At 37.4% G+C, this 16447-nt stretch overlaps 1 protein-coding gene across 1 annotated transcript; it reads left to right on the top strand.

Annotated features, from left to right (window-relative positions):
- Window positions 1-1994: 1994 nt before the first annotated feature.
- On the top strand, window positions 1995-16447 carry LOC311208071 (cysteine-rich venom protein-like; the record flags this gene model as incomplete). The annotated part of the gene is made up of 7 exons (XM_084284492.1): window positions 1995-2030; window positions 12269-12625; window positions 13793-13883; window positions 14415-14560; window positions 14721-14815; window positions 15515-15603; window positions 16320-16447. The coding sequence occupies 7 exons, from the start codon at window positions 1995-1997 to the stop codon at window positions 16445-16447; spliced, it is 942 nt and encodes a 313-aa protein (XP_084140618.1).

Genomic DNA, 16447 nt, shown 5'->3' with positions numbered 1-16447 from the left:
TCATCTAGGTCACAATTTTACAAACAAGAATACAAAAGAAACACTCCTCTACCTCTAGCATTGAACATTCTGGACCAAAATAAGTAAAAATAAATAAATAAATAAAATATTCATAGATTTATAACTTGATCAAAAGAAGTGACATAAAATTAGACATTGTGGACCCAGCCTGAGAAATTGGTTTGTAGCTGTCTCACCGGCCAAAATACACTTCTGACCTCTCTACATGCAAGGTCATCCCGATTTTTTCTGTAATTGTTTTTTTTTTGTATTTTTTCACTGGACTGAAAAGCTCAGATTCAAAGCAATGAAGACATATACCAAAATAATAATTTCTCTTTAGATTAAAGCATCCAGGTAAGGTATTCCCTTTCCTCTGAAGAGGTTACTCTACAGTTTCTGAGTCATCTAGCTGAGGAACGACTTCTTACAGCTTGCAAAGGGGACAGATTAAAATGTGTTTCATGACAACACCACAATATATCCTTTCTCTGTAGGCTTCACTGTCTTCAAAATCAGTGAATATCAGGCTAGCTAACTACACAACCCAAGCTGACATTAAAAAGTGGCATGCTTTCCATATCAGGGGAGGTTCAGGTTGGATGTTAGGTTCTTCATTGAAAAGACAGTACTGGCTCCCCAGGGCAGTATGGTCATGGCACCGAGCCTCCCAGAGTTCAAGAAGCATTTGGACAATGCTCTCATGCATAGTGTCTGATTTTGAGGTAGTCCTGCGTGGAGACAGGTGTTCTACAACCTCTTCTTCATCTTTGGTGTCACAGATAGGACACGAAAGATCTACTACTTCCAACGTCAGAAATAATTTTTCAACTACAAGTTGACTCGCAGCTGGCATGCTTTCCTTCACTGGGCCACAGTTTTTCTATTTGTTTGGCAAACACACTTAACTGCTTAGTTTGAGCTGGATGGATCAGAAATTAAACCCTAAGAGCTTCAACCTGCAACAAATTCCCCAAGGCTCTTGCTGCACTGTTTGCAAAGTGCTGATCATAGACTTCTGCCCTTATGCTTTGGGTTTTATGAACTGTTAGCCCTGTGTTTCCTACCCTATCCATTTCATCTCTGCACCCAGCTGCAGCCTCTGCAAACCCACATCCACAGCTGTTACAGCAAAACTGATATTTTCTACCGCTCTGCAGTTACATAAATGCAGTGAGGGACAGGATTCCCACCCCCAAAATCCTAAATGTAAAAAAAGACACTAGCCAAAGGTATTGAGCTATTAAGAGCTGAAGACAGTAAAAGAGTTAATACCTATTTCTTTTTGCACTTGCAAACTGCAAATCCAGTAACATTTTGCAGTAACTTCTCACTGCCAGCAGTAGACACAAGGAAAAGAAAGATTAACAGCTGTTTTAAGAGCTGATTGCTAAATTACTTGTCTAGCTGTCAGCTGTGTAGTCAATGGACACAAGACAAGCAAAATTTTGTTCTAGTCACCTGAAAATCTCATTGTCATGCCTCCTCTACAAAGCATAACTGCATGTGGGTATGAATTCAACAGTCATGCTCAATGGTGTCCTGTTTCTTATCTGACCTTCCTTTCAGTATACTTGTATCTTACTTTTGCATGGTTCCCTTTTTATGTCTCCTTTCTTTTCCCTCCTTCTCAGTAGTTCCTATTCACTGAGTTTTGTGTGAAGGTTCCAACACGTCCCAACATGTACCTGGCAAACCGAATTAGAAGGAGTCACTGTTCCAGGTTTTAAAATAATAAAATACTGCAGAAAGTCAAAACACAGAACAAAGATGACAACTTAAACCAGCCATGGTCAGTAAATGCACTTGAATTTGTAATGGTAGGTGAAACAAAGCTATGAGACACACAACTCTGAACGCAGTTTTTCTGAATTAGATTAATTTTTTATATAGACATAATTTATGAGAAATCTGTCACAAAGAAAACAGAAGGATGGGAGTATTTATTTACTGTTTATGTAACAATTTCTGGCTGAAAAAAAAAAATAGGGACCATGTGGAACCATGTCAAAGGCCTTACAGAAATACAGGTAAATGGTATCGGTTGGTCTTCCCTTGTCAACGGGTGCAGCCACTCCATCATAGAAGACCACCAGACTGGTCAGGCACAATTTGCCCTTGGTGAAGCCATGTTGGCTGTCTTGGATCACCTCCTTATCCTACATGTGCCTTGACATCGCTTCCAGGAGGATATGTTGCAGGGGGAATCAGGTGCTACTGATATCATCTGCCTTTCACCTAGAGATCCACTTGAATGTAGGTCAATGAAGACAACATGTACATATCTTAGCATAAGATAAGACTTTCCCAAGACACCCTTGATAGTCATGTTTAAGCATTTAATTCAGTAGGGAGCCCAGAACCTGCTGAGGTGTCTCAGAATATCCTGCCAGACCTCAAAGTACCCTATGGAAGGGAGCAGGTCTTCTCCATGCCCTGTGCATCTTTAGCAGTGCACTGTGCTTTGCACATCTTGTTTCATATGAAATGGTGCCAAGAGTTTATATATAGGCTTCTACATTTAGATTTAGGTCTGCACAGACATAGATCTACAATGGGTGAACTATGCAGGTATCCACATACCCTTTTTAGTTAAATACAACTAACTTTCATGACTTCTTTCAAAAGAGTCTGTTCATCTGATTCATTTATTAAGAAATGGATTTGCTTTTCCCCACCTTGATCATAGAAAAGCACTAACGTAAGCACATGTACTTAGATATCATTGACATTAGTGTGAATAACTGGGTACTTTCCAATATCAGAAACTTGCAAAAGTGTATCGGTTTCAGCCAGGAAATTTTTTTTTTTTTTTTAACAATTATTTTTCTACAGCTCATTACAGCACTCAAGAAATCAGTGTTCCAAGCTCTGCTTCCTGCACTGTGTGTACATTTTCTATCAAATCATGCCTCTGCAAAAGGCAAAGGCATTACAGGATGCAGGAACCAGAACTATATGCCTCCCTTTACAGTGCTTTTTATCAGGACCTTTTTCATGCAATTGAATGCTCCCTCTTGCCTCTTTTCCATGATTTCTGCATGTCAGACCATGGAATGGATTAGTTTCAGTGAGGTGCATGGAAAGCCCTCTTAATTGAGTTGCACTGTGACAGGTCATGTAATGCATCCTCTGGTTATGTAGGTTTTATATGTCCTTTATGAAGCAGGTCCCCATTTCAAAGTGTCATTTCTATGCTGTTATGAACATGATGAGAAGCTGCGGTACAAATAAGCTTGGCTGTGGCCAAATACAGGACGTTCATTAATTATTACAAGTCAAACTGTGATTAATCAACAATATCATTTCCAGGTGATTCTTCATGCTGGTATACTGTGACTTTAGGTGGAGCATCTTTAATGCATCTTTTCACTGCTCCAAAAGTTTCTCATTTGTTTACTGTGGCCAGTCCAATGGAATAGTCTGTGTAGAATTCACTGACTTTTGAATCAGATTTTCCTGTTTTCTTCTACATTTTAACACACTTTCAGTCCTAACAAGTCCAAGATATTTTTTACCAACTGGACACTGTTACAGAAAGACCAGACCTCTTGTGTTTTCTACAATATTGTTTTAGTATACTTTTACTTCAAGCATAAGAAAAGGTTAAAATACTTATATGTGGTATGAATGGCTGAAACATTTTTCAAGAATTCATGGCAAAGGGCCACATGTTGCCCGTCATTATTATTATATTTAAGAAACACCTTTTCCCAGCAAACTCACGTAGCAAACAAAAAATGCATTCATGAAAACCTTCAGTTGTTTGTATAGCCTGTTTTAGGCAAAGGTAGCTGTAGCTGAAGTCATTAACTATGTAATCTGGAGCTGAGCCCTTATGGGAAGCAGTCACACTGCAGGTCTGCAGGCCTGTTTCTGAGGGTGGACCTGAAAAATCACTGATAGCCAATGGTGCCTGAAATATCTCCTTTGCAAAGGGAAAGCAAATTTCAGTCTGCAGTTGTGCCAGAGTGGGCAGCTTCTGCAGAGTTGGTGCATCTACTTGGACTGAAAGGTGGAGGAGAAAAGCCATGGTGAGTGGCTTTCTTCTCCAAAAGCTGAGGGCAGACATTACAGCATGTGTTACTGTGGGCAGGGTGGATTTACTCTACCTGTTCTCCACACTGGTTGAACACACAGCTCCTCCAGATCAAAGACAATGTAACAGTATTAGTAGAGTGCTGGAATCACAATTTTCAACACGCAAGTTGTCAGTGCCCAGCATCTCAAACCTCTGGTAGTCCAACAGCTTTCAAAGAATCTCAGTGCTTCTACATTTCTGTACCTTGCCTTTGCCTTGGCTAGCTTTTGGGGGGGCATTTATGCCCATGTAAACATCTGTTAAAATTATTACCCCATTGTTTATCTCCTTGTTAATAGTTCTACTCTACATATGGAGTGGAAGGTGATTTGGGTTGTATTAATTAATAATGTTCCTTTTTGCAAAACAAAATTAGCTAAAATAATCAGTACTTCAAGGTGTTTTGTATGGCTAAGAAAAACATCTATACAAAACCTTAACACACAGAACAGAATGAATTTTAATCAAAGGCACTAAGCTGTCATTAATTTCAGTGGGATTGAAGAATTGAAGAAATTGGAATTTTGCCTGCATTGCTTGGGTTCAAATCAGTCTCTTATAGTTCAGATTTACATATGGGCTGGAAGAACTTCCACATCAAAAATCTCTCAAGCTGAATTTGTTTATGTTTTGAACTAACTAACTTTCCATAGATGTATCTATGTTAAAATAAAATAATAAATTTAAATATATATATATGTATATATACATTTGCAAAATCTTTTGGAATTAATCTTTTTTTTTCTTTTTTTTTTTTTAATTAAATTGCTCCACCCTTTTAGGTAGTCCACTTAAGGGAGAGGGAGTTGATATGTTAAATTACTCTTTGTACCACGGTTCCGGATGTCAGTTTTATTAATCTTTGTTTTCTTCCCAGTTATTTAACCCATAGACCATGATTTGTAGAGTAACTGACAGATATTCTTTATAAAATAAATGGATTTGACTATTTAAACAGGTGTGGCATGTTTTAAAGAAATGGTTGCAGTGGTATTATTTCATTTTAACAATACAAATAAAGCTCAGGTGATTGTAGCAAACTACTGAAAATTACTGAGTGCAATGGATGGGGTGATTCAGAAGGGAATGTGTACTTCCAGTTAAAGTCTTCTACTCAAGCTTGGATAAACACTGTCTACATGGTATTGGGGGGAAAATGGAACAATCTTCCAAGACATTGAATATCTGATGTTGCCAAACTCTGCCTTCCCTCACAGTCAATAGAGGTGCAATCTTAATAGCAATGGTAGGCAATTTATTGGGTTTTCTTGTGATAATAACTGTAGTTATATATATTAATAACTATAGTCTCATCAAATTTATCACACACACACACACAAAATAAAATAAAATAAAATAAAATAAAGTTACCACAGAGAAAAAAGCCCCCTTGCCCTTATCTCAGAACTTTGAAGGATATGGAAGACCTTATCGCAAGTAACTTCCCATAGTACTGCCCGCTATACAAATACAGAACAAAAGCAGCTCTGTTACAAAGGAACTATAATCCAATATTAAAATGTTACCAACAGCAACAGCTGCAGAAATTCTGCAGAAAACAGGAAATATTGAAATAAAATTGAATTTGTAATTTATAGACAGTAAACTCAACTGAGCATCAGCCAAGATGGTGCTCAGTGTAGAGACATCACAGCAAAGGCAAGGATGAGGAAGGGAACCGCATGTAAAGAATGAGGAGATGTTTTTTGACCCCTGAAAGCCAACAGGTACCACAGAAGGAAGCAAGACAAATTGTATTTAAACAGAACAGAGCTGAGCATTGAGAATCTGCCAAAGCAGATTTTGTGATACTACTTCAGGGACAGTGGAAGTAAAGGTGCCATGAGGTGAGTTAAATGATACTGTCCTGGAGAGAAAAAATAAATACAAATAAAAATAAATCAAACACAATTCAAACATCTCTTCAGACTGAAGGGGAAGAGATACACATATGTAGTCAGTCTACAAGTAGGTTACTTTTGTGCAACACATGGGATGACAGTCTTCTATTGTGCATATAAGTAATGCCCAGTGCCACAGCTTTTTGGTCTCAGTGACATAATGCAATACACATTTTATTTAGTAAATGAAAGTTTAGGAACAACTTGGAAGAAAATATCACTGTGTTCCCCAGTTTGTAGGTCATTCTGTGCATGGCCACAAGGTGACTGGCTGACTTATGTTTCTGCCTCAAACAATTTATACCACTCTTTTGCTAGAGACAGAAAAAACAATTGCCAAGCAGCTATCCCAAAACTTGAGCTTTCATTTTGTGAACACAACTTCAGCACTACAGCCTGCTGATCAACCTACAAGCTTTTTTGGCAAAGTCATTTTGTGTTGCAAAATGGCTTCTTATCTTCCCTTTCCTTGCCCTGTAAACAAGAGAGAGAAAAAAAAATCCAGAGCAATGCAGTTAGATTGTTTCATTTTCAGTCACCTGTTTCTTAAGATAAGTTCATTCTTTTCAAATGTGCAACCACAAAGCTGATGTCATTTATCTGCAATAAATATTGACAAAGAAAGAGAAGTGAATGTATATATATATATACAACCCCAGAGTGAGGAAAGCCTCTGACTTCTACCACTCTTCCCAAGAGAGAAGTCTAGCTAGACAAAGGTAATGTATGGAGAATTTAATTTATTAGAAATTTTATCCAGAGTCACTTGGTCAGCATTAATTGGGCATTGTGTTGTGCATGCTAACGTAGTTAATATCTAAGTCTTACCAAACCTGGTAATTAAAAGAAAATGCATGCTTCTATTAATTTTAAGAATTTTTTAAAAAATTACATTTTCTGCTTAGAAAACATTCTACTCATCTGGGTGAGAAACACTTCACATGAAGTCTAATTTGCGATTCTTTATATCAAAAAGTAGCACTTGGTCTTGCTTGCTTCATTCTTCAAATGTGAACATATATTAATCCATTTTGTATTTGATTATAGTCAATCACAAGAAATGTTTTTTTTTTTTAATGAAACTTGAATTATTGTTATGTGAAATTTATTTATCTGGAATGTGGGTATATATCAGTACAGCTAGACTCAATATTTTGCTATCTATAGCTGTCAAGTACTTGTCCAAGCTTTCAGGTATATACTATTTTAAAATATCTATTATATCTTCTCATATACAATAAGATGATTGTGTCTTCTTAATGCAGAATGAAAATTTTGTTACAAAATGAAATTTATAGATGCAAACTCAAAGACAGTTAAAAATATATATATATCAAAGTAACTGAAGTGAAAAATATCCTTACTGTTGTAAACTTTCAGACCTGTTATACCCTGAAAGTTTTATCAGCTGGCAGGAAAGTCTCTTCCGAGGAGTGAAGTACCAAGATTAAACACACACACACACACAAAAAAAAAAAAAAGTCTGCACTGTATTTTTCAAATATAATTTGTTCCTAGCTTTTTAACTAGAAGATTTTTAATATTGTTTTAACATTTGATGAAGTTGCATGAAACGTACAAGTTTTCAAGCAGAGCTACATAAAAGTATGTTGCTGGTATTTGTCTCTTCAAAAGTGTAGAAGTGATTTAGCTGATCGACTAGTATAGTATTGGCATGGAAGTATCTGGGAACAGTCATCTTCTGATTTTGAAACTAATGCCAAATAAATTTGCTCTAAAAGATGAATTTGATTGTGTGGTCTGACAATTGAAGATGTGTGGTATTTTCATCAAATTTACTTCTGAAGCTAGAAATGTTTTATGTTTCCAGTTGCAGCACTTTTTTTGTAGTCACAGAAAGATCTTGTTTCTGTATGTTGAAGTTCTGCATAGCCAAGCATCAAAAAAAAAATTCTGATACACCGATTCATGCCTTATGTTTGTTCATGAATGGTTTCTTGTGACTATTAGCACAAGATATAATTTAGTATTAGCAAGATCTTTTGGCTAGGCATAGCCACATGGTACGTTTATGTTCTCTGGTTGAGTGAGCTCCAATCACAAGGGAAAGTGTTTCCTATGCTGTAAACTACTGTAGAATACTCATAAAATGTAAACATAAAAGGGATCTCAAGCATAAGGAAAACTTCATGTAGGCCATTACCATGCCCTCTGCCCAGTGCTGAATTTTGCTTAGAGATTTAGCTCCAAACTAGAATTATAAATGGATCTACATGTGCCCTGGCAGAGATCAGAATGCACCTCAGTGAAGATGAAAGTAATGGAGTTGATGCACTATTTAGAAATGGAAGGAAAAAATAAATAAATAAATAAATAATTCTGGACCCCAATCATTATTTATTATTTTTATTATTACTGTTATTACTATAATAAACATAAATTTCTCACACCACACATGTAGAGCTGACTCACACACAGAGGAGCAAGAAAATCCTCTGACTTCAGTAACATAAACCCAACATAAATGAAAGGGAAATTATATCATAAATCTAGAGACAATTTCAGATATTAAACAGTTAACAGGATATTAAAATTAATAAACAGCTAACAGGATATTAATAACAGTATTACTGCCATCTCTTCAAAATCATCATTCTAGGAATAAAAAATATTTACACCACTGAATAAAAGAAGAATTAAATATAAGTTGTTTTTACAGGACACTGGAAACTTGCTGTTAATTCTTTGTGATGTTAATCGATCTTTTGGTTCTTGCCATAAGGAAAAGCTCTTTACAGTCTTTCTTAACTCATTCTTCTCACCTAACATAAACATGTTTGTTTAATCACTTAGCAGAGATGAATCAGTGAATCTACTGTATTTTCATAGTAGATTTACAGTTTTAACAGTTGTTATACCAATAGTTTCCCTGTCAAGAAGGATTTCCTACATCTCTACCACTGAACTGTACTGCTCACACTGGATTTTCCTCAGAAGCCGGATTTAAGGTTTATTATGTTCAACTAATTTTATTACACATTTTCCCTACTTCCTTCATTCTGTTTTAAGATAAACTGTTGAGTTCAAAGTCTGTCTCACCAAGGACTTTGCCAAATCTTCATTCTTTAACAACTGAAAAGATGTAATTTCATGTATGTCTTCAGTAGCAAAAAGATATGTAATATTTGATTTGCTTCTTCTGACATGTAGAAAAAAATATTTCATGAATATGAGTGGGTTTTAGACTGTGTGCATGCTGTGGTATTTGCTTCTAAAAAGTATCTTATCAGCTGGAGACCAATAGCAACAGTATTGGCTGAAGGTTTTGTTTATGTGCCAGATGCTGCTTGAGGGTGATCAGCACCATCTGATTGAGAGATTATGATGCTGATTTGATTGGGAAACAGGGAGAAGGAAATAAATGGAGACAATTGTTGATGTGTGTAAACAGTACCCCACTCCAGAATAAAAGTTCCCAAAACAGATGATGCTTGCTTGAACAGCACATTGGTGTGGCCCCAAGTGAATGTATTAATCACAGAATCACAGAATCACAGAATTTCTAGGTTGGAAGAGACCTCAAGATCATCGAGTCCAACCTCTGACCTAATGCTAACAGTCCCCACTAAACCATATCCCTAAGCTCTACATCTAAATGCCTTTTAAAGACTTCCAGGGATGGTGACTCCACCACTTCCCTGGGCAGCCTGTTCCAATGTCTAACAACCCTTTTGGTAAAGAAGTTCTTCCTAACATCCAACCTAAAACTCCCCTGGCACAACTTAAGCCCATTCCCCCTCGTCCTGTCACCAGGCACGTGGGAGAATAGACCAACCCCCACCTCGCTACAGCCTCCTTTAAGGTATCTACAGAGAGCAATAAGGTCACCCCGAGCCTCCTTTTCTCCAGGCTGAACAAGCCCAGCTCCCTCAGCCGCTCCTCGTAGGACTTTTTTTTTTATACGAGGAGGCAAAGATGAAAGAAATACTAAAAATTCAGGGCATTTTGAATAAAGAAATCAGGAGGAGGTTGATCTATCTGTTTTAAGAAACATGCAACTTTATACTACTTGTGGTCTCTGCCTCAGTACAAGGTGGAGCCTTCTCTCCATATGAGATAGCGGTGACCATTCACAAAAAAAAAAAAAAAAACTCTGTGGTGTGTTTGATTTTGAGGCTGTTTTGCATTTTGCTTACATATCACAGGAAACCACAAGTTTTATGTAACAGATATTAATGGTTTTTTGTTTGTTTGTTTGTTTGTTTGCTTGTTTTTTCCTTTGTAGAAATGGGTCCAATAACTGCAGTCCTTTGCCTGGTTGCTTTGATACACCAAGCTGATGCAAAGGTAGGACCATTCATGTATGCAAAACGGTTATATTGCGTATTGCTGAGGACATTGTCTAGATATCTACATGAGCGGGTTGAGTGATCTCGAGCTCTGCAATTCAGGGTTGAAATTATTATTTGCACATCCTTTCCACAACAAAGATGAACTCCTGTTTTTCTAAGATTTATGTATTAAAATTCTGCCTATCAAAAAATGTTCTCCTATTTACAAAAATAATTTTTAAAATACATTTTCCTAAAAGAATATGAACTGATACTGCTCTAAAATAATTTACCTAAGTATCAGATATTTTATCTTCACTTCTCTTCAGAGAGGTGATCTTAACCTTGTAAGATGTAGTAAGATGTAAGGTGTACTACTATGTACATATTTGGATGTGAGCTATTTATCAAGATATGCTTAATAAGGGATGAAAAGAAATAGGTTCTTTAGGAATGCTAATCATCTCTTTCTTTAGGAAATAATTCTTTACTCTGAGGACGGTCAAAGACTGAAACAGGTTTCCTAGAGACGCAGTTAATGTCCCATGATTGTCAGTGCTCAAGAGGAGTTTGGACAATGCCTTCATTAATATAATTTAACTTTTGGTTGGCCATGAAGTACCCAGATAGTTGAATTAGATTATCTTTGTAGGTCCTTTCCATCTGAAATGTCCTATCCTTCTTTAACAAAGCTCAGGTGACCTATGTCTTAAATTGCTTGTTTAACTGATTATACCAAGAGCTTAAGATAACTGGCCAAGATGTAGTTTCTACTACTGTAAATGCCATAAATTGAACAAGATGTACAAAACCTCTTGAGGGAGGTTTAGTTGCTCAAGCAGAAATGTCTCAGTGCAGTTTGAGATTGCCTAAGGTGCCTGAGACATTCGTGAGAGGCTCTACAGGCTGTACAAAGAGCTTTAACCTTCTGGAACAACAGTTAGGGCTCTCTGGGCATTTAAAATGGCATTAGGTGCCATTCTAGGTCACTGACAACAGCTTTTAAAACCTAGAATTGAGCTCTGAAGTCAAAGCAGGGGGAAGTGAGATTTATTCATATTATTGGGACATCTTAAAATTTAGTCTCTCTCATGTTGTGGTTTTCTCATTGACCATGAAGGCAAACTGAAATGACTTTTAGAAAATTACATCTATGGTATAGATGTCTAAAATTAAGTAAGATGAATTTGTTCCTAGCATGCAAATCATCACACTAATGGTGAAATTCATCTCACCAACCTAAGTATCAAAATATTAATCATCTAGACCTCTCCCAGGCTCTCACTATAAACAAAGGAAGGAGAAAGAGGTACTTCTAGGGAATAGCTTTTCCAGTCCGAAAAAGGAGTTTGGGTTTTGTTTGATGAGCTATGTCTGCCCTCTCCAGTAATGACTAAGAGTAAGGTGTCTAGCTTAGACTGAGAGGACTCATTTTCAGATATTAAGCAGGAAGAATCCCTTCCCAAGGAACATTCTAGTCTGAAAACTCTAATGTGGGCATTGCTACCATTGTTCTTTGCCAGGATTCAAAACCTGTCATCACTGGATAAGGGGCAATTTAAATTGTTCATTGCCTTCTTGATCTTATGTATTTCAGAAGATGGTCTGCAAAGGGCTTTAAATTCTGATCCAGCTTCACATATTTCCAAAGCCTGCAAGTGATGAGATCTAGGAGTTTTTTAGTACTCACAGAAGGTCAAAACCAGTCATGACATTTGGTTCCAGAGCTAAGCTTTCTCCATGAAGAGTAGAAATCTTTCTTTCTGAAGGTAGAAATACTAATCACAAATTTCACTTAGGGTCACATCTCTTTATTAAATATATGGTTCAAATGAAGGGAGGGAGAAAAAATAAATAAATCACCAGTTACAAGAATAGGAGAACCAATAAAGGAAAGTTAGAATTTCCATGCAGCTTTACTTTGACAAGAATTTCACAGTCTATCTTGCTTAGTAAACCTTGGATAACTGGAACAATCATTTACTGTTTTCCAGGTGTATCAGAGTAAACAAGTGGACACACCCCTCTTTCCACCTTTTCCCATTAAAAACCCAATACAGAAGTCAGTAAAGAAACCAATACAGAAACCAATACACATACCAGCACAAAAACCGATACACAAGCAGATAATCGGACCAATACAGAAACCAGTAAAGCTACCACCAATAAAGAAACCTCAGCAACCTCAGCAACCAGCACAACAGAAATACAATGGTTTTCAGATGCAAAGCAAACAACAGATGCTTCAGCAACAAAATATTATTCAGCTGAAAAACAAGCAAGTCATCCTTAAAGAACACAATCAAATAAGAAGATCTGTAGTTCCAACAGCCAGGAACATGCTGAAGATGGTAAGCTATGCATATCCACTACCCTGCTTTCCAGATCATTAGCAGAAGATTGTAGCCTTCTAAAAAACCCACACTCAGTGAGTAGATAGGGCAAGAAAGGTTCTCTGGGATTCAGATTAAGAAATCAGAATTTTATCCCTGTGATTCTGCAGGCTTCATGCTTTAAGTCTGCACACTGTAAGCACTTGTAAAATTATTGCAAAGAACATGCCCCAAGCACTGCTCAAAACCTCTCTCATAACCAACATGTCTTAGTTTCTGCAGTTAGAAAAACTCAGTTAAACAACATGGCAAATCTCCCTTATCTAGGGACATCTGTCTAGAGAAAATATAAACACAGGCTTACTGCAACCATATCCATTTATCGTTAAACCTGTATTAATATAGCCTGCAAAGTGAATCACAAATTCTTGCCTTATGTTTTCTCATTGCAATAGGCATAAACTGCAATCTTTTTCAGGGAAAGCTTTTACCTTGGAAGAAAAGAAACATACGCCCTGAATGAAGGAAAGTGGGCAAAGCAAGGGTGGAGCTGGGGTACCAGCAGCATTTTTCTGAATTAAACATAATGGGGAAGGCAAAAAAAGGCCTAGACCTGCATAGCTATCTGGCCTCAGATGAACTTGTTTTGCTCGTTGCTCTTACCATACACATCACTCTTGATATTTTTGTTATACCTATTCAATGGGCAGAGCTGCTCAGTGCTTTATGGTTAAGTCTGCATGGTAAGACTTGCAAACATTCCCCTGCTTCAAAGACTGGCTGGTGTCTATCACTACATCTCAGCTCCACCTAGGAGCTGAAGCTCAACTCTCCTAGGCTTGAAGCTCAATTTTGTACCGTTTGCACTGTACCTTACAAAGTTAATTCAGGCACAAAGGTAAAAGAAGGTAATAGTATGTTTTAACATTTCTATAAATAAGGATTTTCTGGAGATCTGGACTGTGATATTCTACAGAATTGCTCGATCTGCAGCCCTTAAGGGCTGAAGAAACATAGTGCCCATGCCCCATGCCCAGTAGTGTAAACTGGCACAGCTCCTTTGCTTTCTTTTAAGGAACCCAAAGCATTCAGCACTCCAAGTGCAAATAATTCCCCATGTTTTTCTTCTCCTTCATGGACTGCACAAATTTGCCTGTGACTTGTTTCTTCCTTTGTGTCTTTCAGGTTTGGAATGAGAGAGCTGCTAAAAATGCTCAGAAATGGGCAAAGAAGTGTGAAATGGAAATCAGTCCAACAGATCAGAGAGTTATTGACGGTACATAAACAACATCGATCCTAAGCTTATGGGTTAATGTTGATTTGCAGATGAACCTTGTTCATGTGAAGTAGAAATATGGATACATTTTAAGATGTCGTAGAATATCTTTGGAGAATTATTAAACACAAAAACCTCATCTTTGTCAGAGAAGGTCCCTGAAAGACAAACTGTTGGAGCTTGAGAGAGGGAAGCTGTGTACTTGCCCTGTTCTTGTACCTGTCTTTAAGTACCCTCTTTTAGCTCCTAGCTCCTGCTGGAGACAAGATGACATAATAGAAGACTGTGGGTATGACTAAGTACAGACATTTTTGTGTAGCACATTGTAGTTAAAAGCTCACCAAAATCAAAGTAGCATTCCCTGACACTTTCATAAGATCAAGTGTACTGTCCTCTTTAAAATCACAGGGGAAATAGGTTGGCATTGTAGACCCTTTGTTTAGGATGTAATTACACTCTCCCCGTCATACCTTCCACCCTACAACTTGCTTCCTTGCTATGTAATAAAATATACCTACTTTACTACTTCAGGTATCACCTGCGGTGAGAATATATTGCTCTCATCTCAACCAAAAACATGGGCTGAAACAATCCAAGTCTGGAACAGTCAGGGCTCCAATTTCAAGTATGGTTTTGGAGCAACTACAAAGAATGCCAATGTCAAGAGCTATGCTCAGGTATGGATAATTGAAGCAAACTGCAATGATACACTAGAATTACATGTGTACAATCAAGGTTGCTGAGAGGCGTTTATTATCAGAAGAAAAAAAAAATGTCATTGATGAGAATTCAAGAAAATATGTCTCTGAAAAAAAATGTTTATTTTTGATTCTACAGCTAGTGTGGTATAACAGCTACCAGGTTGGATGTGCAGTTGCCTACTGTCCTAGAAACCAGTACAACTACTTTTATGTTTGCCATTACTGTCCTCCGTAAGTATTACCTTTTTATTTTCTTAAGATGTGATAATTCTGGATATGTTTTCAAAAACTCCAGTAGTCCATTGGTGATTTGTAGGATCAAATGTCTATAGTTTCTTTTAGCCATTTGTAATTTTGAAAACACGCATATGAATTGTGTTTTTAACATTAGATTAAATGTTAATATTTATTTCATTTCACACTGAAACAGAAATTTAGGAAATTTTAGCATTTGAATAAAGAAAGGTCTGTGTAAGGATCAGGCATCATGCTATAACTTTGACCACAAAGAAGACAAACAAAAAATGAAAGCCAGCAGCAAATAAATATTCACAGAGGTAAAGAGCATATCTCTGACTCCTTCATGTCAGAAGGTGGCTGCTGAGGTAATTTTCTTATGAGCCACAATGTACTTGAAAGCCATTAGAAAAGTACAGCCAGGAAGCACATAAGCATATAAGACTTTTTAAACTGATAATGTTACACAAAGGCAAATAGTCAATTAGTTTTCTTTCCCCAAACACCTATTTGATTTAAAATCAACATTCTTGTATTCTATGCATAGCTCAAACTGAAACATGAATATCTATGAAAATCGTCATTTTATCCAAAATGTGTGGATGTCTTTCATTGGGATAAAGAAAGTAAACTGTCAGTGGCTCAGACCTACATCTTGATCTCATTTTGTGTTGTGTTTCTTTCAAATTTCAGAGGAAATAACATAATGCAAGTGGCTGCACCTTACAAAAATGGACCAAGATGTGCAGATTGTCCCGGCCACTGCGACAATGGGCTTTGCAGTAAGTATTTGCCTCCTTACAACAAACATTGCACTACCTCAAATAATGACATTCCCTTTTCCTCCTTCATACTTACCTTTTGCCAATCTGCAGGTAGGACGTCATAGAATTGCTCCTTCGTTTTCCTTCTACACATGATATTGATTAAATAGAATAGCCTACCATAAGTGGCACGATTTTGAGCGGGGGGGGGGGGGGGGGGGGGGGGGGGAGGAAAGGGAGGGGGGGCACCAGATGAGCTCCAGAAATCCCTTCCAGCCTCATCCATCCTATGCCGGTGGGTGCGTTGTGTTGCTGCCAAGCGATGACTATGACTGATCACATCGCCAGTCTTCTGCTGCCCTCTTCTGGAAAACTCAAGACAATGTCTTCATGTGCATGTGCATCTTCAGTGCACGTACATACAAATCGTGAAAGTTCATATGTTTATGCCCACGTATAGATAAAGAGCTCCACATGACCTATATTGTCGACTTCCACGTGGAGTAACTCCAAGCATAAAAATAGACAGGAACTGTAACATACCACCTTTCTGTCTGTTTTCCCTTTTACATAATATTCAAGCAATTTGAACAGCAGAGCAAAGGTATAAAGGCTAAGTAGGCAAGAAAATTAATGAGAAGATGCATGATGGAAAATGCAGAAGTATCAGACCAGCACTGGTTTTTTTTCAATCAATATTTCATGTTTTTTTTTTTCTATCTGTTCTATTTTAGCCAATCCTTGCAGGCATCGAGATGCATTTCCAAACTGCAAAAATATGAAAACCTTGTTTGGCTGCCGCCATTCGGTGGTGAGAGAGAAGTGTTCTGCTACCTGTAAATGCAACACTCAAATCTTCTAA

This window comes from Netta rufina (assembly GCF_964035555.1).
Source record: "Netta rufina genome assembly, chromosome: 3".
Classification (NCBI taxonomy): Eukaryota; Metazoa; Chordata; class Aves; order Anseriformes; family Anatidae; genus Netta; species Netta rufina.
This window is presented reverse-complemented; position numbering and strand designations above follow the sequence as displayed.